This window comes from Rattus rattus, chromosome 6 (genome assembly GCF_011064425.1).
Source record: "Rattus rattus isolate New Zealand chromosome 6, Rrattus_CSIRO_v1, whole genome shotgun sequence".
Lineage (NCBI taxonomy): Eukaryota > Metazoa > Chordata > Mammalia > Rodentia > Muridae > Rattus > Rattus rattus.
Window position 1 is genome coordinate 86,429,677 of NC_046159.1, and position 25,493 is coordinate 86,455,169.

The window sequence follows — 25,493 nt, forward strand, 5'->3', positions numbered from 1 at the left end:
ACTCCCTCTGATGCCCAGTCAGCCTCTAAGCTATTCTCATCACTGACTTTGTATTATAGCCCTGCATACTGAGTGGGTTTAGGTGCCCATTAAAACTAGTAACTGAAACAGAACAATACAAGTGTGATCCCAACAAATTCATCTGTCAGTTTGCTCTTACTGCCTACCACTCAGGTCTGGAACAGCGATGATCTGGTTTCCAGTTAGCCTGTTGAAATATTTAGCACCTTGATTTTTAAAAACATGGAACACATATGCATTAAAACAATTCTAAATAAAAGCACTAGGACTTCCTCATGTCCACCTCCCTATGGAAAGGTGCTGGAGAGTATCAAAGCTGCTGCTGAAAATCAACTAGGGCAACACAACACTTTACAGACTTTATTCCCTGAAGTTAGGAGGTGCTGTCCTGTGGCTGTCACACCACCTCGTCAGATTCCAGCCCGTGGATCTCATATAACGTGTCCAGTATGGCCAGCTGCTTTTCCATAGCAGGGAGGTAAAGGCTGAGGTCCCTCTGCATCCCAGCACTGAAAGCTTCTTTCTGATGGTCGCCTTCTTTTATGGTTAGCGCAGCCACAAAGTCCTCATAGGATGGTGCTGCCCTCAGTGCTAACTGCAAAAGAGTTATTTGTGAGGATCAGCAACACAATTGTCTCTTGTATACTTACCTTGACAGACAGACAGACAGACAGACACACACACACACACACAGAGAGAGAGAGAGAGAGAGAGAGAGAGAGAGAGAGAGAGAGAGAATGAATATGCATGATTACCCCGAGGAACACAGGGGCATACAAATATGAATGCCCTTCTAATTCTAGTTCACAGATCACTTAAAATTATGTTCTAAGCACCAAAACACATAACTTCAAGACTCGAAAAGGCAGGGTCCCTTCTACTTGGGCCAATTTAACAATGAACAATGCCACTAAGTCAGGGACTAATAAGAAGCAAGGCTTTAGAGAAAAGCTCCCTTCTCATTCATCTCATCATCTCTCCTTGATTCCTCGGTCAATCAGCATGCATGCCTGTTTGTCAGCACGTGTTTGTCCAGCTTTCCAGCACCTCTGTTCATACCTCACTTGCAAACAACATCCCATGAGCCTTCATGTCTTCTGTTATTTCTCACATGGATAGTAGTGTCTCTAACGCTGTATATGTGTTTAACAAGGAAGAGGACAGTAATGGTAATGATGATAACCTGACAGGAGGCAGACTTAGGAGATAAACTTCTTGCGTGTCCGTGAGAGAATCTCTAGCCTGGCTGACTGGGACAGGAGGAACTACCTACATGTGAATGGCATTATTCCATGGCCTGGCCTGGAGTCCTGCTCTGATGAAAAGGAAGAAAACGTGTCCAGCAGCAAAGTCTCTTAGTTACTGACTGGGTGCACTGTGACCAGCTGTCTCGAGCTCCAGCTGGTAGAGGGCCTGCACACTCAACATCTAAGCCAGAACAAATTGCTGTTGTTGGACATGTTCTTATAGCCCTGAGAACAGTAACAAATATAGAAAACTCACACCAGGAATGTCATTGTTCCTTGATGAAACAGGCCTCTTGTTTATTGGATCTTTCGAACTGGTTTCCAGAAGAATTTGGAACTTCAGGCTAGAAAGAAAGCCTTAGGATGTTGCAAGCAGAACTAAGTGGACTGTTCTAGTGGGTATTTGGAAAATTAGAATGTCAAGAGAAGTGTTGGCAGTGGAGGTCCAGGTAATGCAGTTTCAGAGGGAAACCAACTCTACTGGGAACTGGACTACAGGCCATTCACATTATATTCTGGCAAATCATCTGGCCGTATTCTGCTAGTGCTGAGACTCTCAGTGAAGCTGAACTCAATGACAATGGGCTAATTTCATTGGCAGGGGAAATCTCCCATAGAATAGCATCCAGGCTGTGGCATGCTCTGATCCAGTTCTACAGTCAGGGAACAAAAGGGAGCAGAAATGCACTGTTTGTCATGGAGAAGAAACTCCATGTTGTAGAGAAGGCCAGTACTGAGAAAGCAGCTAGAATTTTAGAGATTAATACCATTAAAAAGAAATTTGAGACAACAGGAAAGGTGCCCGAGGGACACCATATCCAACAAAAGCTCTATGTTGTATAAATAAAGATTCATTGGAAAGGAGACCCTGAATTGAGACTATCATTAAAGAAGTTCCCTGACGAACAACTACCCCCTAGGGCAGGGTTTCCCCAGGGTCAGCCTGTAAGGCCCATTGCAGTTGGGTACTGGGAGACCAGGCTACACCTTGTTGCTTACAGCAGAAGTTGGAAACCCTGTCCATGTGTTATTGGCTTTACAGCCATGATGGACACAAGAGTAAGGGAGTCATGTAGGCTTGATTGAGATTCCAGACAGCCTCTGAGCCAAGCTATGTGAGACTAGATTCCTTGCAAGGAGACCCAGACAGACTGCTGCATAAAGCTGCAAGCGGGAAGCCAAGTTGCAACGGAGAGCTCAGGATATTAGAGATACCAGGACCGTGAGGTAGCTACTGAAAGTTGGGCGTATGGCTCCATGTGCTTTAGGAGCAGAGCTGCAGGGGCAGGGCTGCCCAGGCACGTTGGAAGGCAACGCTTCCATCGTGAACTCTAGATGCTCCATGTGAGCTACAGATTTGGTGCTCTGCTGGGCTTTGGTCTTACTGTGGTCTGATATCCCTTGTTGTGTTCCAACTCTTCTGACTCAATGCTGACTCTGTGCCCTACCTTTTATGTTGGAGTATGCGACTTGGTTTTTTATTTTACTGTCTCAGAGTTACAGAGACTTTTCTGAGTCTCAGAAGAGACTCTCAACTTATACTTTTGAACAGTTTTGGAACTGTTAAAGACAACAAAATGAGAACTTTTGAAGTTGGACCAAATGCATTTTGCATGATAAGATGGCCAGGAGCCTATGGTGAAAAGGGTAGACTCATGATGGTAATATTGTCAACCTGTCAGGATCCAGAATCACAACCTTGTGGGCGCATCTGGGAGTGCGTTTCAAACTTGGGTGAGAGACCCACGGTCAACGCCACTTGCTTCTGTATGGGCGGGGCCTCAGTCTGAATGAAGGAGAAAGCAGCAGACCCCATGGCTCTGCTTCTGATGGTGGATGTAATGTGGGCAGCTGCCTAAGCTCCTGCTACCTAGTCCTCTGTCATGACAGATCCCGGGAGCCCAGATAAGCTTGCCTTCGCCAGGCATTTTGCTGTAGCGACAGGTAACTATACAGACGTGATGTTTCGTGTTTGCTTCCCTACTAACATTTTGATCATAATTTTTTAAGAACCATGCAGTTTCTATCTCTATTCTTGTACGAACATTGTCAGTCTCAGGAACATGAGGGCCAGGACTGAAACCTGGGATCCCTCTGTGCTTCTTAACCACCTCTTCTGGGTGGAAGACTTCCTATGCTCCTTCTTCGTTTCCCATTCCAGTCTGGCTAGTTTGGCTTACAAGACTGTCAAAATCTCTCTTCCAAATATCACTAGGCTAGCTCTCCTGAGAAAGCAGAGAACCTGCATAGTTCTCCTTATTTTGAAAGCCTTTGAGAATCCATCCTCATTTGTAAAGTAAGGGAGGCTTGTATCGTTGCATCTCAGATTTTTCACACATTCATTTGAAGACCTGAAGCAAAGTGCTTAAGTTCTTAGAACCTCATACTCTCTTCAAGCATAGAAGGTAGATAAACATTTTTTATTTTAAAGATGAAGATCATCTAAATGTTTTACTCAAAGTCTGGCACATAATTAACATTCAGAAGATAGTGTAAGTATAAAGGAAAGAGAGAAATAAAAATGAAAATAAGGCAGTTATTCAAAACAATGTAGAAAGTCTTCTAGAACTGAAGGACTTGTAAGATTTGTAATTCAGATGGGGAAAAAAATAAAACAGGGAAAAGCTTATCATGAACTTTTTCAGTGTAAAGAGAAAGGAAGAGTAAAACTGTCTTGAAGGGAAGTACAGCTAAAGCTTGGTGGGGAGAGTAACTGACCTTTCTTGTAGTGAGAGTGGACGCTGGAGGACAACAGTCAACACCTTGAAGAGCACCAAGGAAGCAAATGCTAGTCTAGAATTCTTTACTCAACCAGATCAGCACTCCAGGAAAAGAGGCAAGGCTAGCTAAGAGTGAGCTCAACTCTGCAATCTGGCTGAAGCGGAAGGCAGGAAGGCCAAGTGACAGCTGAACCTTGGCTGGCCTTTATTCAAATGGGATGTGTTTGAGAATAGAAGTTCACTACTCACTGTCAAATGAGTCAAATTCCAGGGTTTTCTCTGAGCCGCTGAGACTGGCTAGTTGGCACATTAGAAAATGCAATAAGCCTTCCAAAGTATGGATCACTTGGGGAGTAACCACGAGGCCACAAGGCCAGTGAGACTCCACACTTAACTCATTTATCCACAGGGCTGGGCCAAAATACTTGAAATCACTGGTTTCCTAAATACATAAATGTCAGACACTGGACACCGTCTAAGACCATCAACAGCTAAAGATGGATTATCTCCGTGTTATGGTCTCTGTCCATAACAGGGAAAATAAGCGTAACCTCAGTGTTCAGAGAGCAGTAACTCTGTCTCTCAGGATGTATTTGTGTGGTAAATAATGCAAACTGTAATCTGTAAATGCAGTGTGTGGTGTGTGACAGGCAATTCTTCCAGCAATCTATTTTAGGGAAATAAGAATTTCAGAAAAACAGTGCTGTGCCACTGCTAAGAACCAACTCACAGGGGCTGCACTTGCTCAGAGGATTTAGCAAACTGGGGGGTGTATTATGCAGCCACTAATAATACCACTTTCCTCAGACTCTCACTACAGTGAAATGGTCATAAAAGGGACTGGAGCCAATAGTGCTTGTCTGGCAACTGAGGCCGAGGGCTTGATCCTCAGCACCACCACAGAAGTCATCACGGAACCTATAACAGACTACAGAATCACACTACAGACTAAATGTAAAAATATGAATTTACATAATAACTAATTACATACATACCACAAATATGTGGGTATATAAAGGTAAACACGTATAAATAGAACTATATATTTAAGGAAATATATAAACTGGGTCAGTATTTGAAAGATTTAATAAAATGTATTTTTAAAAGCTAAGAAGGTAAAGCAAAATGCCAAGAAGGAAGGAATGCCAGATACCAGGCAAACACACGCATACCACGGTCTAATATCTCCATTGTTATAACAACTATCTAAGAAGAGATTACAGCCCTGCCTGGTGGCACATACCCACACAGTTAATATTTGAAGATAAAATTCAACTGAAAACAAAACAAAATAAACAAAAGATGAAAAACCTGAACTAAGAGCTAAGAATCAACTTAATAAGTGCAGAGGAGCTGTGAGCTGGGACGCATCACTGGGCCTAACCTCTCCTTGGGTGTCTGAGAGCACAACTACCCAGCTCTCTTCTGTTCTCTCTGCAGACAACCACTTGAGGCACAGCTCCAGTGTCACTGAAACACTCCCATTCTTAAGTTTGCCAGCTGGTCTCCGAGAGATTGTCTATTGCTGACATTTTCACATTTCAAAGCCTATAAACAAACATAAATGAGCTGATTTTTTTGGTTTTGTCTACAAAAATAAAACAAGTAGAAAGACCATGTAAACCAGTCACTCTCAACCTTCCTAGTACCGTGATACTTTAATACAGTCCTACACACTATGGTGATCCACAACCACAAAATTATTTTGCTACTTCATAACTGTAATTTTGCCACTGTTACGAATTGCAATGTAAATATCTCATATGCAGGATATGCAACCCCTGTGAAAGGGTGGTTCGATGCTCCCCAATGGGGCTTGACTCACAGGTTGAGAACCACTGATGTTAACAAAACACAGCACCTTGCTGATCATGCAAACTTTAGGGGATAGGAATGACTTACCGCAAAAACCCCTCGAACTACCCAGCCATGGTGTTGCCGTAATGTTTTGCCGTATGCATTATCTTGAAAAGAAAGAGATTTTGTGCATGGTAAGATGCCGATGTGATTTTTATAATACACTGCTTAATATATGTTTACTACTGGCTTCTATTCTTTGAAGAAAAACAGGAATTTTTACCTATATTGGGGTCACTGTATCTGAATTTCAGTTTATTATCAAAGTGGGAAAATTTTCATATTTCACAATAAGAGAGAAAAAATATAAAAAATTATCACTATATACAACTGCAATTATGCAAATAATTTAAAACATTGTTCTTTGAAATGAAGGTACATTTCTGGGCCAGGCTTAGACCCATCTTCCAATTAGTAAAATAATCTCTAAGCTCTTGACAATTCTAATGTTCACTCCTGAGATAACAAACATTTGTCTTAATTCTCTTAGTAACCCTGGATATACAGTATGGAAGCCCGAATCCCTTAAAAATGTTATAGAAAAGCAATGTGTAGCATACATATCTACAGTAGGCTGAGGCAGGAGAGGTGTCTAAGTAACAGAGGGAGACTGTATCTCAAAACAAAACAGAGCATCCTTCAAACAAATAAAATGTCTGGGCAGGATGGCCTGGAGTTAGTTATAAAGTAATTGTGGAAACTGTTAATAAAGTCATTCACATGTATTGCTAAAGACAAACTGCCTATTATTTTTGATCCAAGATATTTTAAAGTGAGATTTTAAAACTTGTATATAATAATTTTAATGCAAAACTTCTAAGATCAAAGAATGGCATTTTATGCAACTTTTTGAAATACTAGGCAACAATATATAAACAATATATAAAAAACTTTAAAACTGACTTTCTACTATTCCCATAGACTAGATATACTTTTGGAAGCTACACATCTGTAGCTCGCCATGCAATTTTCTTTGTATGTCTCATTCATGCCTACATGTTGTCTCCAGGAGTTTATGGCATTTTTGGATTATTTCATACTGCATCACAGGGGTGGCCTGAGTACATCTAAGTTTTCTGTTGTAAACCTACTTACTTTCCTGGGCTAATGTGGTGCTAGTGCAGGAACTGAACCATCGGGTGAAGACTCAGGTGACGCTGTGAGAGGCTGCACAGTCATGCTCAGCTCTGACAAGAACAGGCACAGCAGAGGACAGACAGCAGGACCACAGTGTGAGTTCCTGTGTGGGGAAAGCAATGCAGAGCCCGGGACACTGACCTCTGCTGGGAAGTAAGCACTGGCGTGGAGCTGCAGCTCAGAGGGCAGAGAGCCTTCTCCAGCTTTGATATAGGACTTTAGGCACCTTTTATTTCAAATTTTTGGATAAGGCTTTATTAAAAAATGTCAGTGTTTTTTGGAGTTACCATTTCCATTTTGCATGATCTGAATTTGCACAAAATGTATTTCTATAAAAGAACATTTCAATCCATGTTATAACATACTTTATCTGTAAGGATTTAGGTTTTAAATACGACTGATTCCCTTGGCTATCCCTTATTTGGAATAGGATGAGATGTCAGGATCAGTGTAGAGCCAGGTAGAAGGAACACCAATCAAATACAAATATGCAGAAATTCTCAGACAGTTGAAAGGAGAGCCCAAGAGCAAATTTATTTATGTTTTTCTTCTAGGCAAATAGTCTAAGCAGGCTAGGACCTGGTTAAAGACACTTAGCACCAGTGTAAACCAGGAACTCATCTGACTCTGTGGATGGCACGTGGGAAGTTTACATGGTGCCCAGGGTTTTGGTGATGTCTTGAAAATGGCGAGTGCAGTACAGGCAAGCAGTGCAAGATAGCCCTGAGGAAACCAAGTAAGACAGCCATACTTCTAACCCTCTCGGCCATCTGAGGAGACACAGGACAAGGGAGTGGGTCTCCTTACTTTCCGGTGACCCTAATGCAGTCAGAGTATTAAATGCCACTGTAAAAAATCTGTCCTGGGCAGATTTAACAAGTCATTTTATTTAACAAGAATCTAGTGCTGACCTACTATATTCCACACCCTGAGCAAAGCAGAGGATCTTCAGGTGACTTAAGCTCAGTCAATCTGCTGCCCTCAGGAACATGACAGACTCAGAGGGAGTGAGCCTTTTAACACACCATTATCATATAAAGATACATTTATATGACAAATGGCATTTTCACCTAACTGCTAAATAGGTTTATACATAGTGCCAAAGGAACAGAGACTAACCCGGCCCTGGTGTACCAGACACAGGAGTTTCGGGCATCCTGAAGGCTGGTAGGGTATAGAGAAGGGAAAGTGATGGCCACAGATGAGAAAGATTCATGGAACCTGGCCAAGCTGCATAACCATGAGCAGAAGTTAAATCAAAGAGCAAATGTCTTTATCCACCAAATTGTGGATTCTGAGTGACCCAGGGCTCAGCAGCAGCTCTGAAGATCTTAGCGTTTTCTTTCCCCATCTTCACAGTATCCAATGAGGAAGACACAGCAAGAACACTGCAGCATGTGTGCCCACCCCCGCCCCGACACATGCAAACTCACATACACAAATAAATGCCTTTTTAAATGTAGTGGTTAAAGAAACTAGAAGACTTAACTAGCACACAATATTCCAGAGAAATGCTCTCTTTTAGGCTGTATTAAAATAAGATGAAGTCGAAGTCGAAGCCTGGTCTATTCTGGTTACACAGAGAAGATTAGAATTGAGCACCGTCAGTCCTCATAGCAGTTCTCACTCATTATCATACAGTGCGCTCTAAAAGAAATAAATGAGCCTGAGATGGTAGTGCACACATCTGACCATTCAGAAGGCAGTAGCAGGTGGATTTCTCTGAGTTTGAGGCCAGCCTGGTTTATACAGTGAGAGCTAGGACTACACAGAAACTGTGAAAAAAAAACAAAAATAAAATAAATGACCGTCTTCCAATTCTTTGAGATGTGTCTGTTCCTCAGAGACTCGTTCTAAATTTTTAAATGCAAAGCCTAATCATTCTCTTTGACTTTCTCTTCAATTTACAAGGGAAGAAATGAAAGACCCAGAGAGGAAGTGACCCTCCCAAGGACACAAAGCAATGACAATTTGGGGCATTTGTATCACATCAAACAATTCTTACAAAAATGTTTATTCTTTGTGAAAAAAATAATAACAAAAGTCTGTCTTTCATAGTCTCGAAATAAATCCCAGAGGTAAAGACACCGGTATATACTCGTTTACCTACATTTCTATCTTAAGTCAGACAAGATAGTAGGCTCCACTCAGAGACTGCTGTTCTTAATAGACAAGCAAAGCCACCGTCCAGAAGAAATCTGCATCAAGGAGCCTTGGGGTCAGAACAACTTCTTGTAAATATCTTCTCAAGGCCATGTTTGCCATGGATGAGCAAGCCTGCCTGGGGTGCCTACGAGCCTTAGCAAGAACTGCCAGACCAGGGCTCAGAAAGCCTGGGTCAGTGACCGGCACTTCCTGCCTCCTGCTGAGCACGGGCATTTATACTTCAAAGGGAATTCAGAGTGTGAGGAGAATTTGTGGAGAAGCATTCAGCAGGAATGAAGAGGATCAGAGGAAGTATGGGATGGAAATGACAAAATACACTGTAGGTAGGAAGGCAAGTACATATGTAGGTATTAAATAGTCAAAGAGCTCAAATTTAAATCACATTTGTTGACACAGTTAGCTTGTAGCCATGTCTGATGGGGGTGGTGACTAGGGTGTGTACATTACCTCCTCATATTGAATAGCAGTGGAAATTAGGGTTATTACAAAGACACCACTTTAATAAGAAGACCTCTGAAATAAGCCTGAACGTCAGGGTGAAAATTTAGAACTCATAAGTCCCTTTTCTCTTCCATGAACAGCACCAAGGGAGAGTGGGGAAGGGAGAGCAGAGCTGAGGCTGGCTATAATAATTCAGTCATAAAGCAACATCTGTCCTTCCAAGTTTCTCCTCACAGAATCAACATCTTCTGGTCCTGCCTATAGATCAGGTAAACGTACCAGGCAGAATGCTGGGGGAGTGTGTGGCTTGTGGGCAGAGTGCTTGCCTGTAGTAAAAGTGACTTTTATTCTCCGGATGTAATTGCTTCTGAGGCTCCCTCCATCTGCTGACTTAGGCTTAGTCCTGGAAGCTTCTAACCGCCATATAATCTTATGTAAGCCTAGAATGCTTACAGTCTTTGAAGATGGCCCCTTGGAAACTGAAAAAAGTATAACCCTCTCCAAGGGCATAGAATTAACTTAGTTTTCTGTTTATAACCATGGCTACTTAGTGCCTGATTTTGTGCCTCAAGACTGTAATAATCCAAGCTGTAGAGTAACAAGAATCTCATTCCCGGGGTTGGGGATTTAGCTCAGTGGTAGAGCGCTTGCCTAGGAAGCGCAAGGCCATGGGTTCAGTCCCCAGCTCCAGAAAAAAAAAAAAAAAAAAAAAAAAAAAAAAAAAAAAAAAAAAAAAGAATTTCCCTCTAAATACTCCAAGACTTATGCTAGGCCTGGTGTGGTGGCATAGGCCTGCCATTCCAGTACCCAAGAGACTGAGGCATGGGATTATGTGTTGGAGGTCAACCTGTGCTACACATACAGTGAGCCCCTATCTCAGTAACACCAAACTAAACAAGGCAAGCAAACAGAGAAAAGGGCTCATGTAACATCATCTCCATAGGTCCAGAGTGAGGATTCAGTTATGTTATTATTAGTACATTGTAAGGATGCTATATGAAGTCTAGCTTTTCTGATAGATGCATCTATTCATAACCCACATGCCAGTATTTATTAGTAAGCACCTATGTGCTGTAGTTACAGCACTGTGATGGAGGTGCAGGTCAATCTCCTCTTACAAAGGCAGTCTTGGCTCTGTCACTACAAAATGGACATGTGGAGGAATGCAGGGTGGCAGCTGGGCCCTGATCCCATGCCATGGCAACTCCCACGATTCCCCTGTCTACCTTCTTTCATGTACTCTAAATCTAAAGCTTCTCTTTAAATATGGATGGACTCCTGTGACTAATTTAGGAAACCAACCTCATAGTGGTTTAGGATGATATGCAGGCCCTTGCTTCCCTCCCTCTACTTTCTTCTTATGACAAGGTATTGAATCCAGGGCCTCACATATGCTAGATAAATGCTTTCTCATGAAGCCACGTAACATCATCAGCCCTTATAGATTCCTTTTAAGAAGGCATATAAGAAGCAATGAATAAAAGTAAAATTAAAAAAGGAAAATAAAAACAAGCTCAAAGTAGAAATGTCCCCTTATGCTCTGCCCATTTCCAGGGTGGCTTCCCCAAGTCTAACTGCAGATCTGTCAGAATACGAGGCACACTTACTCAGTGCTGTCTGGATGTCCTTTTCCCCATTCTTCACTTCTGTCAAAAATCCCTTTAGAAATTTGAGACCTCTAAAATTAAAGAGAAGAAGAAATATTATTTTCCAAGTTCATCTCAGTATCTCAGGCAAAGCCAGGGGAGGGCAGGGCAGACAGACATTTTTTCTTTTCTTTTCTTTCTTTCTTTCTTTTTTTTTTTAGTGTTTTCCTAAATATATTCAACAAGTAGAAACCATTACATATTTAAGTAGAGAGCTGTACATGCCCACCCTTAAACATCAACCTTCAGTGAACTAACAGACATCTTTTCTGAACAACTTCCTGCTGTGTCTGTTACAAAGTCCTGTCACAGCCCCTCGCCCTCTCTGCCATCCCTGAAACAGTTTTTCAAATCATGGTGGCTTTAGCATCATCTAGGATTCATTAACTATGAAAATTCTAGAACCCTGTACCAGATTTAGTGGTCCAGAAACTCTGGTTCCAAGTTCAGTGTTTTCCCAGGTTTTGCCATTGAAGCAGAAAGCTGTTCACTAAGAAAAACTCATTGGCTCTGCAGTCTAAAGTTCCGATCTTACAAACACTACCAATGTGAATAACACGTATTATTATGGAGCAGACGTTTGGTTGGTTCAGCAGATGTTCTACAGGAGGTCACACCTTTTGGTTACACCCTCTCTGAAGGCAACATGAGCTGTGATATTTCAACGAGCGGAGCGAGCTTTAGCCTGTGCCAGCTCCACTGACTGCCTTACCTCTTCAGCCACAAGAGGGCTTCAGTTGCCGAGTTCCTAACCCGAGCCACGTCGGCTTCCACCTCATGCAGCACTATCTTCTGGAGGGTGGTAAACTCTTCCTTGTTGGTTATGTACTTCTGATTTACCTTCTGGAGAACAAAGCACAACAGGGCCCCCGTGGAAGCTGGGAACTGTGACACTGCCAGTACTATCAGCACAGCACTCAAACTTACAAGCAACACAACTTCTAAGAGACCAAAGTCTACTTGTTTTGAGGTAATGTATTTTAAAAATTCCAAAAATTCTATGAGGCTTTAACTAATTCCCAGAGTCCCAATCTTGAAGCATTGTTCTTGCGGTACCACTGCCTCCCTCAGAAACTGTTTCAAATTTCTTCTCATCCTGAGTGTGTGCGTACTTGCACACACACACACACACACACACACACACACACACGCACAAAATCACTTGTATGAGTGAGACCCCATGTACCTCTCTACCTCCCCAAATGTGCCAGGAAAGATATGCACACAACTTCCTCAACATGTCCTACCTAGTGCTGGGTACTGTATTTTATTTATTTTAGAGACAGGGTCTCTCTACACAGCCCCTGTTGCCCTGGAAACCCAATCTGTAGATGAAATTGTCTTTGAACGCTCAGAGATCTTCCTGCTTCTGCCTCCCAAGTACTGAAATTTTCATGTGCCACCATGTCTGGCTTAAAAAGAGATTTAATCTACAAGTTTGGATGTAACATACATAACTCTCACTTTTCTGGGAAGGAGGCTCAGACTTCCTGTTGTTGATGGCCCCACAGCTGCACCAGGAAGTTGGCCTTTTGTGTCCCATACAAATGATAGCTACTGCCAGCCAACATATTTTTGGAAAAAGTGTTGTCCAAAATGCACACACTCACTGCTAACATGATTCCCCACTGAGCCAGTGGCCAGCCACCAAGGACTTGCCTCTACCACACATCAGTCACTCCTCTACTCTACTATTTTCCTCCACTGAAAATTCCCAGTGTGAGTGACTCCCTCCGCTTTTGATTTATTCTTTTCACACACAAAAGGGGTAAATAACCATTCATTTACAGATAAGTTTCTACAGAGACAAGCGAGTACATTCACCTTAATATTTCCAACAAGATCCATCTTAACAGGAGCAAACACGGTGGGACCAAGTTTATCTGAAAAAAAGGAGCAAAAAATAAATTTGAAAAAGATTTTATTTATTTATTTATTTATTATATATGAGTACACTGTCTTCTGACACACACCAGAAGAGGGTATCAGATCTCATTACAGATGGTTGTGAGCCACCATGTGGTTGCTGGGAATTGAACTCAGGACCTCTGGAAGAGCAGTCAGTGCTCTTAACCATTGAGCCATCTCTCCAGCCCTGAAAAAGATTTTTTTAATGTGGGAAACATATATATCATTATACTAGAAAACATTTTCATCATAATAATACATCGATAAGATCTTTTCCCCTGCATTACTCTGCCTTCTGGACTTGGTCATCAGCTTTCTATTCTACTACTTTGAGGTGTGCCACTGTGACGAGGTCTTATGTGGCAGATCTGATGAAAGCGCCTCTCAGAAATTTAGAGTTCCCATTTGAAAGTCCTTTGGCTGGTACACTGCCCAATGTGGCAGCTACAGATACGTGACTATTTGCTACTTTTAATGTTGCAAAGTCCACATTAAAATGAATTGTAAACCTAAAATACCTAACAGTTTTTAAAGACTTAGCACCAAAGAAAAAAAGGAGAAAACCTCATCAATGGCTCTCTAACCTGACTCTGTGTTTATGACATTTTAGATATGCTGTTATGTAAGATATATTAATTTTTATTTTGCTATATTAATGTGTCTTCTATAAACTTGTATTACATGTGGTTTGATTATACTACTAACTTTAATTTAGTTAAATCTAGCTTTATAATTTTAATTATTTACTAAACATAAATTTAACTTTTAAAGCATAGCATAAAAGCAGAAAAGAAAAAATAATAAATTCTAAGAATTATCTGATTGATCTTTTATAAAAAACATAGAAATGATACAGCTAAAAAGAATCCCAAATATGAAATAAAACAGCATGCCAAAAAACAATGATTTCACTGGCTCTAAGTTAGGGAATGAGAATAAAAAAAGGAAAAAGAGAAAACACAAAATAAGTAATGAATGGAGAAACACAGCAGAACAGGAATGAACAAATGTAAAGAACATAGTTCATTATGTAAGTAATTACCAGAAAAACATAAATTTCAACAGCTGAAGAAAAAGCATTTAATAAAATTAACTGATTCATGACTATAAGAACTACCAGCATATAATAACAATGTATCTATATATATTCATACTACATATGTACATAGCATCAAACCCATAAAGTCCAAAATTTATTCCTAATAAAAGTTATACATTGCACTAGTTAGAGATAATAAATGTTGAGAAAATGACTAAAATAAGTATATATTCATATCATTCATATTCATATCCATTTATATATTTTATATACCCATATATATAAATATATGTATCAAATAGAACACACTCTCTCTCTCTTTCCCTTTCCCTCTCTCTCTCTTTCCCTCTCCCTCTCTCTCCCTCTCTCTCTCTCTCTCTCTCTCTCTCTGACTAGGAGATAGAATGTTGTGAAAGACATCAACTTTCCCCAGATTGGTTTATAAATTCAATGTATGCAGCTTTAATCAAAATCCCAATGGCCCTTTAATAGGAAATTTAAAACTAAATTTATACAAATCTGCAAAAGGACCTAGAATTTCTAAAATAATTATGATATGGAACAAAATTGGGAGACTTTAAGACACTAAAAAAAATACAAAAAAAAAAAAAATCATGGGGCCAGAAAAAAGAGACCCATTTATAGGCCTAAAAGTTCTGGGGCAGATGGCCGGAGCAATGCAAGAGGAGAAATATTGGTGGTTGTTTTTCTTGACTAATGGTCCTTAAATAACTAGATTGTGATTAAGACAAAATGACCCTCAATCCCAACATCCCAATGCATACAAGAAGTAATTCCAGCATGGACTATGGCTGAGAAGGTAGGTCTGTAAATTCCTTGCCTTGCAAGCATGAGCACCCGAATTCAATCCCTAGCACCCATGGACGGTGGAGGGGCCTCAGGCATGGTGACACAGGCTGACAGTCTCAACAAATGGGAGGGACACTGGAAGGAAGACACAGGAAGATCGTTGAGGCCCTCTGGCCAACCAGCCTAGCCTACATGGTTAGCTACAGGCCAATAAGAGACTTTGTCTAAAAAAAAAAAGTGGGTGTCATAAGGAAGACCACCCAAGACTGTCCTCTCACCTGCGCACACATGCACTTAACACACGTGTGTGCATGCACACACACAGCTGCACATACACAATAAATGTAAAATTAAAAATCTAGAAAAAACAGATTATCTTTATGACCCTTGATTAAAAGTCACTTTAGGATAACAAAACATTAACACAAAAGTCAAGTTTGTCAAAATGTGAAACTTACTTTTCAAAAAGCAGATTTATAAAAGGATAAAATATAAATTGGAAGCAAGAGTCTGAGGGAAAAATATCTGTGATGCATGTCTATAATGGAATTTACTTGGAATATTTAAAGAATTTCCGAAATTCAGTACCAGAAGCATTCTAAATAATAATAGCACCCTAAGTAATGAAAAGAAAAATAATCAACTTTAAATCTGGGCTTGATTTGGAGAGATGTATCACAACAAAAAAATATTGCAGGGCCAAGAGCTGTATGACAATGTACTCAACAACACGGTAAATGCAAATTACAGCTATAATGAGGGCCACTGAATGTGAGAATGGCCTAAACCCCAAGTACCTACACCAGCAAATGAGAAGAGTGAAGCAATGCGAACCCAGCATACAGATAGTATGAGTGTGCAACTGCACACGTGTGGGAGAGACTGCTCCTGCAGGCTGTCACAAAGTCAAGTTGCTCAGTTACACTAGTTCTTCTCCCAGATACATGAGCAGATAAGAAATACACACCACAAAGATAAATCTTTAAATATGCTTAGTGAGAAATGCTAGGTACAAGAGTAGACAACAGGATTCTATTTTCATGGACAAGGAACCCTAAGCTGGAGACAAGAATTAGGTTTCACAGTGGATGGTGAACCAACTGGCACGGGGAATGCTCTAGGGTGATGAAAATGTTCTCTATTTTGACAGGGATGTAGAATACATAGGTAGGTACATTTATCAAAATTGACAATCATAATATTTAAGTTCTAGATGCGGGTTATACTTTAATTTAGAGGACATGAACAGGGCTTGGGAGATGGCTCAGTGTATGGAGCACTTGCTACACAAGTGTGAAGACCAGAGTTCAAGTCCCCAGAACCTATGTCAAAGCTGGGGCGTTGTGGAATCCCCCTATCATCACAGCACAGGGAGGGAGAGAATCAGACAGAGGATCCCTGTAAGTAAAGTAGAGAGTAATGGAGGAAGACACCTGAGGCCAACCTCTAGCCTGTACACATATGTGCACAGTACACCCACTCAGACACGTAATCACACATACTCATACACATGAGAAACAAGGACATGCATTAGTAGATCATAAAGTAAATATCAATACATTAATAATATTACTGACTTTATACTAAGCAAATTTTAGTATATGTGTATGTATTCATCTTCCCTTAATAAGGTATTTTCCCACAGTGCTGACAGGTTTGAAGGCCTGTTCCTGAGCTACCTCCACTCTTGCTTGTATATGTACTTCCTAGACAGCAGAAGTCCCTATTTTCATTATACCACTCTATAGTCAATAGCTCAATCAATTAGAAATGGAATGGGAAAAGGCAAGAGTTTTTAAGTTGGTCAGCTTTCACTACGTGGCATGTGATGTCAAGAGGAAGCTAAGAAGAGTCAACGTGCTGTACACAATACAGAATATTTATCAAGTCAAAAATTATGTCCAGAAACTAATGGATATAAGGCAACTGTAGCAATCTTACCTAGTACTGGAACCACTGCATAACAAGATGCCAAGAATGCTTCTGTGGGAATGCCACTGTCTTCCAGAAGTTCAATGTCACTAAAGCTGAACAAGTTGGTGATATTTAGAATGGAAGATTAAAACCACACCAGCACTCTGCAGTTCAGAGTTGTCACAGAAGCAGGTTTTTAGAGAAAACCACTTTGCCTGATTTCATGAGTAGCCCAGGCATTATTTGTCTATTATGAAACAGTCTATTAACATAATTCTCCAGAGATAATCCACCCCCATAATCCAAGCCATTCTCATTCCCTCCACCCAGTAAATACGAAGTACTTGGTATACCATAATCTCTATGTCCTAGAGTACGCCATCACCACTGACTTCTAAAAAGGGAAACTAGTGTCAAATTGCCAGGGAGTTTAAAGGGCCCAAAATACCTGGTATTCATAGTACTGAAGAAAGTTGGAATAACTTCTTCACTGTCTTCCCAGGGAGATTCTGGCGAGCAAACTGAGTCTGATCCCGGCTGTGCCAGATCCCTGTCACGACTCTCCAGGTTTTCCTCTCCATCTTCCTTTATTCTCTCACCCTGGACTACAAAGGAAGTGTTGTCTATCACTAAGCTCCATATAGTTAGTGTTAACATGAACACATAATCGTTAGTGAGGATTTCTAAAACACAGAACAGGAAGTGTTGTACACACACCCATACCCCTGAAGAGCACATGTGCACCTTGTTTTCACTCATCAGTGCACATCAATTACTCCACTATCACACAGTACTCTTCAAAACCACGCATTCTTTTGATATTTACTTGTATATTTTGTATTTGTGTATAGTGAGAGAACAACTTGCAGGAGCTGGTTCTCTCCTTCCACCATGTGCATTCTAGGGATCCAACTCGGATCATCAGGCTTAGTGACAAGTGCTTTTACCCAGTGAGCCATCTTGCTGGTCCTGGAAACCTGATATTAATGATCTTAAGGTATCAGTTATAGCAATGTAAGGGGCATTTAGTGATTTCTAAGTTCTTTTTCCTATGAATGGTGAGTCCTGGTTGTAAGCATATTCTGTCTTTATGGATTAGCCCACTTGCTAAACTTTACTTGCTCCTCCTAAGTCAAGACTTGTAGAGCTTTTCTAATGGCTCCTGGTCATACAGGGCAGTACAGATATGCTACCCAGCATGCATGGCTTAGGTGTTTGTCTTGAAGGCTCACACCAGAAACAAATGCTTTTATTTCCTGTCATGGTTTTCACATATATGTGGCTTTTGTTGCCAATTCTGCAGTTGAAGAAGGCTTTAGACAGTTACTCTGTCTAGAGAGCATAAACACAAGAGTGAGATACACCTTCATGGAAAGAGTATGTGTGTGGACAGGCTTCATTTAGACATAAACTACAGTGATGCTTCTGAGCTCAGTGCTTATCTAGATCACATAGACATTTTTAAATAGAAAAGAACATTAAAACAATGTTATTTATTGATTAGCTGATCAAAACCACATGGTTGTAGAAAGCAGACTATTCCCTTAGAGCAACCATACTGTTTACTAATCAATGTTTGGTGTGAATTTGGCAATTTGACACCAACTTAGTGTGAATACAACACATGAGAACTGACAGCCATATCATAAAGAACCCCTTTCAAAGGCTTTCACCTTAAATCTGACTGCATTGTGACCACAGATTTCTATAGGGAATCTTTACTCAAGAAATCACACTTTAAAGGGGTGTGTGTTGCTTTTTCTTAGATCAATATCTAACAGCTTCTAGGATTCGCATATTGAAAAAAAACAAAACAAAAATGACTTGGCTAGAAAAAAAAATCACAGAATCTTTTAAGACACCCGATGAAGAGAGAAATTTTCTTATTTCAGTTATGTACTCTGATTTAAAATCATTTAGTAAGCAGTTATAACACAACTATAAATTCTATTATAGTTAATTTGGCCAAAATGAAGACAGGACTTTGTGATTAGTGCCAGTGCAATTAGTAAATTTGAAAGGACAGAATTCCCAACTACACAGGTATTACCTGAAGTTTGGCTTGATAAACACACAGAAGTTTGGTGGTTGGTAAACTGTGACATCCTCAGGCCCCACTAGAAACCAGGAGATTGGAAAATTAAGCTGCTCTAATGTTAACACACTAAGCCTGACATTGCAATCTGGGTTCAAAAGATACTAAGGTATTATGGGAGTCAGTGAACCACTTACACCCACCAAAATGCAGCCATGCACACCAGCACTAGAATCCTTTACTTTATTTACATGCAGTGTTAGATGGGTAACAGAGGCTGGGCAGTGTCATGACCTGCAGTGGATCCTTCAGCAGATCCAGAGCATACTGCTTGCAGGCTAAGTTGTGTGTCCACCAGACCCTAAATCTACTTCACCACAGCAAGGCAGGCTTTCTTCTGACATTACCTGTCGTATTACCATCTGTGTTTTCTTCACTGGAGATGTTGCAATCCGCCTCTGTGGATTTCAAATATAAGGAACTCTTCTTGGTTTTCATTAGGAGTTCTTCATCACCATTTACTTCTACACTTAGCGATCCATTTTCACAACTGTTTAACTCCATCGGCCTAAAACAAATTGTTTAAAAGAAAATGTGATTGCCACAGGCTGCCTAGAAGGTGGTTTTCAACCTTCTTCCAATGTTGCAACCCTTTAATACAATTTCTCATGTTGTGGTGACACCAACAATAAAATTATCTTGTTATTAATTCATGACTATAATTTTGCTACGTTAGGAATTCTAATGTGGATACTGATGTGTGACCCCATGGGGGCTATGACCCACAGGTTGAGAAATATTGCTCTAAGGGACAGGAGAATCCACAACCACCAAACACTGATTAAAGGCAATTAAAAAACAAAACAAAACAAAGAAAAACAAAACAAAACAAAAAAAACCCATCTAAGCCAAACCTTTCCTTTCCCCACAGACACCAAGGGAAACACAGTAAGCAAACTACTAGAGTTGGTGTGGTGGCTCATTCCTGCATTCCCTGCAATCCCTTTACTTGGCTGGGGGGGAGGGGCACATGGTCTGCCATCCTCCTAGGCTAACCTGGGCATAGATTAAGATCCTCTTAAAAATAATACAGGAATGTTAGTGGCTTTTCCTGTACCCTGAGGTGAAGGAATCTCCTGGCTTTCCACCAGCATCAGGAAATGCTGGGGACAGCTCTTTAGTTTGCAATAGGCTTTCTCCAGGTGCCACATTTAACATTTACTTGACTTTCTTCGCCACATTTAACACTTACTTGACTTTCTTCAAGTTCTCCCTGGGAGGCTTTTCCTTATGACACTTAAACATGTTTGCTTAGCAGATAATTGTCTGAAGTGACATACTGTGGCCAGCAGAGAGTTCTCCTATCAGCAGGAGTCTCAGAGAAAGGCACACAGGATCACAGCATATCCCAAGTGACTGAGTACACATCAGGGCAGCAGAAAAAGGTGTTTAACATTTAAATGAAACAGCTAACTCTGGTAAAAGAATGTAATGGCTTATTATACCCAGTCAACTTAACAGTAACAGTGTGGTATCAAGTTACATAATGATTCCAGCTAAAGAAAATATACATTTTAAACCCACAACTCAAAATATAAACATAGATAGAGCCAGTCTTAAAAGAAACAGAAATTTATAAAAATGTTTCTAGTAAAAAAAGTAAAAGTAGCAATGACAAATTGATAATTGAGGGCAATCCTTGTAATAAGCAATCAAAATACATGTACATACACATAAACAGCACATAAAAGGATGGGCTGTTAATAATTTAAAAGGATAACCTGCACCGTGTCAACTCCTGGGCATACCTACACAATCTTATTTTATTTTTTCCAAGTGAAGCCCTGACCACAGTGAGCCAGGAAGCTTTTTCTTTCTTGCTGACACTCAGGTCAGACTCAAGGGCACACACGTGCTAGGCGAGCACGGACCTCTCCTCTGAGCTACATGCGCTGCAGTCGTGTATACATTTTTTAGATCATAGAATCATTTAGAGGAATGGTACTGGTTAATATTTTGCTAGCAAGTTATCTTTTGACTTATGAGCTACCAAGACTCCATCTCTAAGTAAGACAGAGAAACAACACTACTTTTCCTGGGTTTGAAAAGCACATTGGAATCAACATTCAGCTCTTCTTCAAGAGAAGTTCTAAGCTTCAGCAACTCTAGACAGACCAAGTTAGTAGATGTGATGGCAAGACTCATTTCCTAGGGAAGTGGCCACATCTGCCCATTTCTGCCAAATCCACTTGTGGTTTAGCTGCTCACAAAGGTAAGTCAGGCCATTCGCCTCTGACGCCATCTCAAACCACCACCACTATACCGTTCCTTTTTTAAAAACAAGGAACACAATGTATAGATTTCTAACCTTTAGAAAGAAGAAAAATAAGAGTTACTATACCTTTCCAATGAATTATGAATTGGTATGATAGGATGTTTCATCTTTAAAAAGAAAAAACAAAGAAATGAAAGTTTATGTGTTAAGCTTGCAACAAGTTATTTAGAATATCATCACATAAGAAAGTGGTCAATACAGACAGAATGTATTGTCCTCCTCATGGAAAGCATGCTAGGTCCCCTCCAATAGAAGCACACCCAATTTCTTAGGAAAGGAAGATGGGGTTTTGAAAGATGTCATTACCATAGACAAATTCCTGATGACTAGCTTTCTTTGTAATCTGCTAGCCATGTTCAGCACTGACAGATAGCAAATTATGGTGCAGTACTGTGTCTAACACTGAAGATTAGAAGGTAAGCATTATAGACAGAAGGCTGCCTTTAAGCCAACGCCAGTAGAAGTTAGGGCTGAAACAGGGAGTGGGCACTGGGAAATGCCATAAGCAATGGTGTGTTCAGTCTAGGCACGGTCAGGGGAGGAAGCAGCTGACATAGGAAGAGGCTATGAAGTTTTGGTCTTAGCTTATAGGTCATGAGGAAATGACCAATTTGCACTCATTGCTCTTGGCTAATGGAAGGGTCAGGCTGACTGTGACTAGGTAGGACAGCACTAATCTAGGAAAGACTCTTTGAGGTTAGAGAGAAGAGATTATAGTAGAAAACTGTGTGGGGTCAAACTGCTAAAAATATCCAACTAAACACAGAGGATCAAAGGCAGATACAAAATGGACAGAAAGCAAACGACTCTCAAACAGTAGTAGGCACGACAGCATGTATCCTTAAATTTTGCCACTGAGCTGCTGGAGAGAAAGGGAGCTGGGCTTTACCTTGCTGGACTTGAGCACCGCTAGTTGAGGGGACCCTGGGGGTGTATGGTAGAGCAGTTCAGAGGTAAAGGCTGCATTTGCAATCTGCATGCACTCCTCCAAGGTCTTCAGGAAAGTGTTGCAGGTCGATCTCAGCAGAGTTCCCACATCGATTCCCTCCTATATAACAACCAGAAAAAGGATCTTTGGTTTTGCTACAGAATGGAAAACCCAATGGTATATCACAAACATTGCTAATGTACCCAACCTGCACATTGCCGGATAAGGCATATTGGTGATAAACAACAAGAACCAATTAGTCCACGTCATCATCTGCATACACACCTTGCTGTTCTGGCCCACGGTTCCCACTAATGGCAATTTCTTCTGCTAGGTGTTGAGCACAGGTGCAGGCAGTGCACATCATTTGCTCTCAGTGTGGATGACAGGAGGGCTTGAGGTAACCAGAATTCATCCAAGTACCTAGTGGGTACTTTTGTCTTTTCTGGGTGTTTTGCTTCTGGATATTGACATTAATAAGTTGTTAATTAAATTTCTGAAGCCACACTCTTGACTAGGGATCAAGGAGATGACATGTATTTCTAATAAAGGTCCCAGGTGATGCGGTGACTGTAATCTGTATTTGTTATCAAGTTCCCAAGGCTCTCACTGTGAGCATTTTCTTCAATTACAGACTGCTGTGTCCAGGATTTTCCATCTGTCTAGATCAGGTTTCTACCTTGGCACCACTGAGACTTGGGCTGTTACGAGAGTGAGTGAGTGAGTGTGTGTGTGTGTGTGTGTGTCATCAGAGAGTGGCACTACTTGAGAGGGATTAGGAAGTGTGGCCTTCTTGGAGTAGGTGTGCCACTGGGGGTGGGCTTTGAACTTTCAAAAGCCCAACTCAGTGTCTCTCCCTTCCTAATATCTATGGATCCAGATATAATACTTTCAGCTACTTCTGCAATATCCTATCAGCCTACATGTCGCTGTGCTCCCTATCTTGATGTTATAATGGGCTAATAAACCTCTGAAACTACAAGCAAGGTCCCAATTAAAAGCTTAATTTAACTTAGCATTTACAAGCTTACAAGCATTGCCCTGGTCATGGTGTCTCTTCACAGTAGTAGACTAGTGACTAAGACAGTCGGTTGGTTGATTGGTCAGTCAGTTTGTCAGTATGCGGGAGCAAAGCACAGTTCTCTTGCTCTTTATAAGATGCTTAGCAGTACCTATGGCTTCTAAACACTATACAACAATGATACTTCCTCAATCCTGACATTTGAACTGTCCCCAGATATTAGGGGCACAGAGGTATTGTGGATTGGTGGTCCTTGCTCTAGACTACAGACTCTGCAAGAAAAGAAATGAGATGGCTTTTGTTCTTCTGTTTCTCCCTCCTCCACACAGTGTCCTACACATAAAAGACAGCTGATGAAGCCAAAGGAAGTAAATGAAAGTGAGTTAAACCAGTTTTAGCAACAAGACTTCAAGACAGTATTAGTAACATGGTGTTCTAATGCTTAAGAGAATGAGTTAACACTCTCACGTACACCATCTGGAGTCCTCAAGCTTTAGGTCACAGCTGCTCTGAGAGCACTGCAGATAGATACCCTCTCTTAGTCCATGCACGTCATTTCATACACAGCCTAACGTCTTTTATGATGCTGTTGGATGAGCAAGTGACAACCTTACTAAGGAATAACTGCTAAAGGTGTCACCCTTAGCTGGGCGTGGTGGCACAGGTGCACAATAGGCCCAGCACTCGGGAAGCTTATGCAGAATTCAGTTCCAAACCAGTCTGGACTACATAGTGAGATCCTACCTCAAAGAAAAAAAGAAAGGAAGGAAGAACAGATGGATGGACAGACAAGACAAAAATCACAATCCTTGCTGGTGATGGTGAGACATCCCTGAAAGCAAGATGTAGTCCTGTCCCCACCTCTGAAAGCACGGGGCTGTTTCAGAGCCACAGACAGACAGCAGGCTGACACTGTAGTTCAGTTCAGTTAGGCAGGCAAGACTGTCTGTTTAAAGACTGATGCTGACTGGGAAGAAACAAAGTTTTTAGAAGGTCTTTTTTCCTTTTTTCTTAGCTAAAAATCCCAAATGTTATAAATTAGTCCTAAATTCCTTCAAGGGTAAGAAAGTGTGTGCTTCCAAGCACAGCAATGCATGTAATTCTGTGTTGAACTTTGCCATGTTCTTCTGAAGAACAGCTGATTCCAAGATGGCAATTCCTGGAGAATAAATGCCCATGGACAATCAGATACTACCTTTGTGTATAATATCAGTAACAGCACTAAAACAAGACTTTACCTCAGAGTCAGCAACACCGGCTGTGGCCACTTCTTTTGTTTTATCTACTTGTTGAACAAGGAGGTCACAGTATAGCCTTAGTTCCGACATTTTGGTTTTCAGGTTTTCAGTGTTTTCTGCAAATTCTAAGTTAACAACAACAGAGGTAAAGTAGTTAACAGAAGGGACAGCCATTTCCTAGTCAGTAAGCTGCACAGAAGTGGAGTAACTGATGGCTCAAGTGAGGTTTACAGCATCTGTTTCAGAGGCGATAGGAAAGGTGTCAGAGGAACGGAAATGCAAAGAGGGTGTATCCCAGCTATTTCTTCAGAGGACATACTGAACAGCCCCAGGTTCAGAAAGAGAAGACTCTGTGGGAGCTCCTCTCCTGAGGACTGAGTCTGCCCCTCTGTATTATGGAGTCCTAGCGATGTGCTCCTGGGAACACTGTTCTGTCTGAGCACTAGCTCGAGTGTGTCTGTGGGTTAATGTACACAGCCATTACTGGAAAGGCTCTGTAGCCACCGTGGTGCTAAGGGATCAATAACAATTGCTGTCACTTCTATTTCCTTTTCATGAGAATGTTATACATCACCTGCTCTGAGTCAAGTCAACAGCTTCAAGAATTTGTTTTTGATTTAGCACCAGCACAACCAAGGAAGAGGCCATTTTATTGGGTCTCCTTCAAGAGTTAGGAACGTCTCTGTCGCAAGAAAGGCTCCCTCAGTGCAGATTCTCTTCAGATGTACATACAGGCTTGTGCAGCTGTGACTGGAGCAGTGAGGGGCCAAGAAGTAAGCCTCAACACTCTTACCCCATGGCAAAGAAGAAGATCACATGATGTCCCTGAGCTCTGAGCAGCAGCAACCTGCAATTAAGTATCCACTCACCTGAGAGGAGACAGTGGGAAGCAGGTACACATTGCAGAGGACACCCATCCCTAGGCTTCTCTGGATTACCTCTCTAACAAACTTGATGATACTGTTTCATGTTATCACCAGACCTCACAGTCAGATGCTATCAGTTTTGCAAAGACAAGGTGAACAAAGTT

General features: G+C 41.1%; 1 protein-coding gene across 1 annotated transcript in view; it reads right to left on the reverse strand.

Annotated features, from left to right (window-relative positions):
* Window positions 1-366: 366 nt before the first annotated feature.
* The window catches only part of Plekha8 (pleckstrin homology domain containing A8), a 46,339-nt gene continuing 21,212 nt past the window's right edge, over window positions 367-25,493 (reverse strand). The window contains exons 4-14 of the mRNA XM_032906459.1: window positions 24,464-24,588; window positions 22,166-22,324; window positions 21,343-21,383; window positions 19,349-19,509; window positions 17,355-17,511; window positions 16,934-17,019; window positions 13,060-13,118; window positions 11,948-12,078; window positions 11,197-11,267; window positions 5,891-5,952; window positions 367-616 (exon numbers count right to left, since the gene is read on the reverse strand). Of these exons, the coding sequence (XP_032762350.1) occupies window positions 419-616; window positions 5,891-5,952; window positions 11,197-11,267; window positions 11,948-12,078; window positions 13,060-13,118; window positions 16,934-17,019; window positions 17,355-17,511; window positions 19,349-19,509; window positions 21,343-21,383; window positions 22,166-22,324; window positions 24,464-24,588 (1,250 nt within the window). The 3' untranslated portion in view covers window positions 367-418. The remainder of the gene's footprint in view (window positions 617-5,890; window positions 5,953-11,196; window positions 11,268-11,947; window positions 12,079-13,059; window positions 13,119-16,933; window positions 17,020-17,354; window positions 17,512-19,348; window positions 19,510-21,342; window positions 21,384-22,165; window positions 22,325-24,463; window positions 24,589-25,493) is intronic.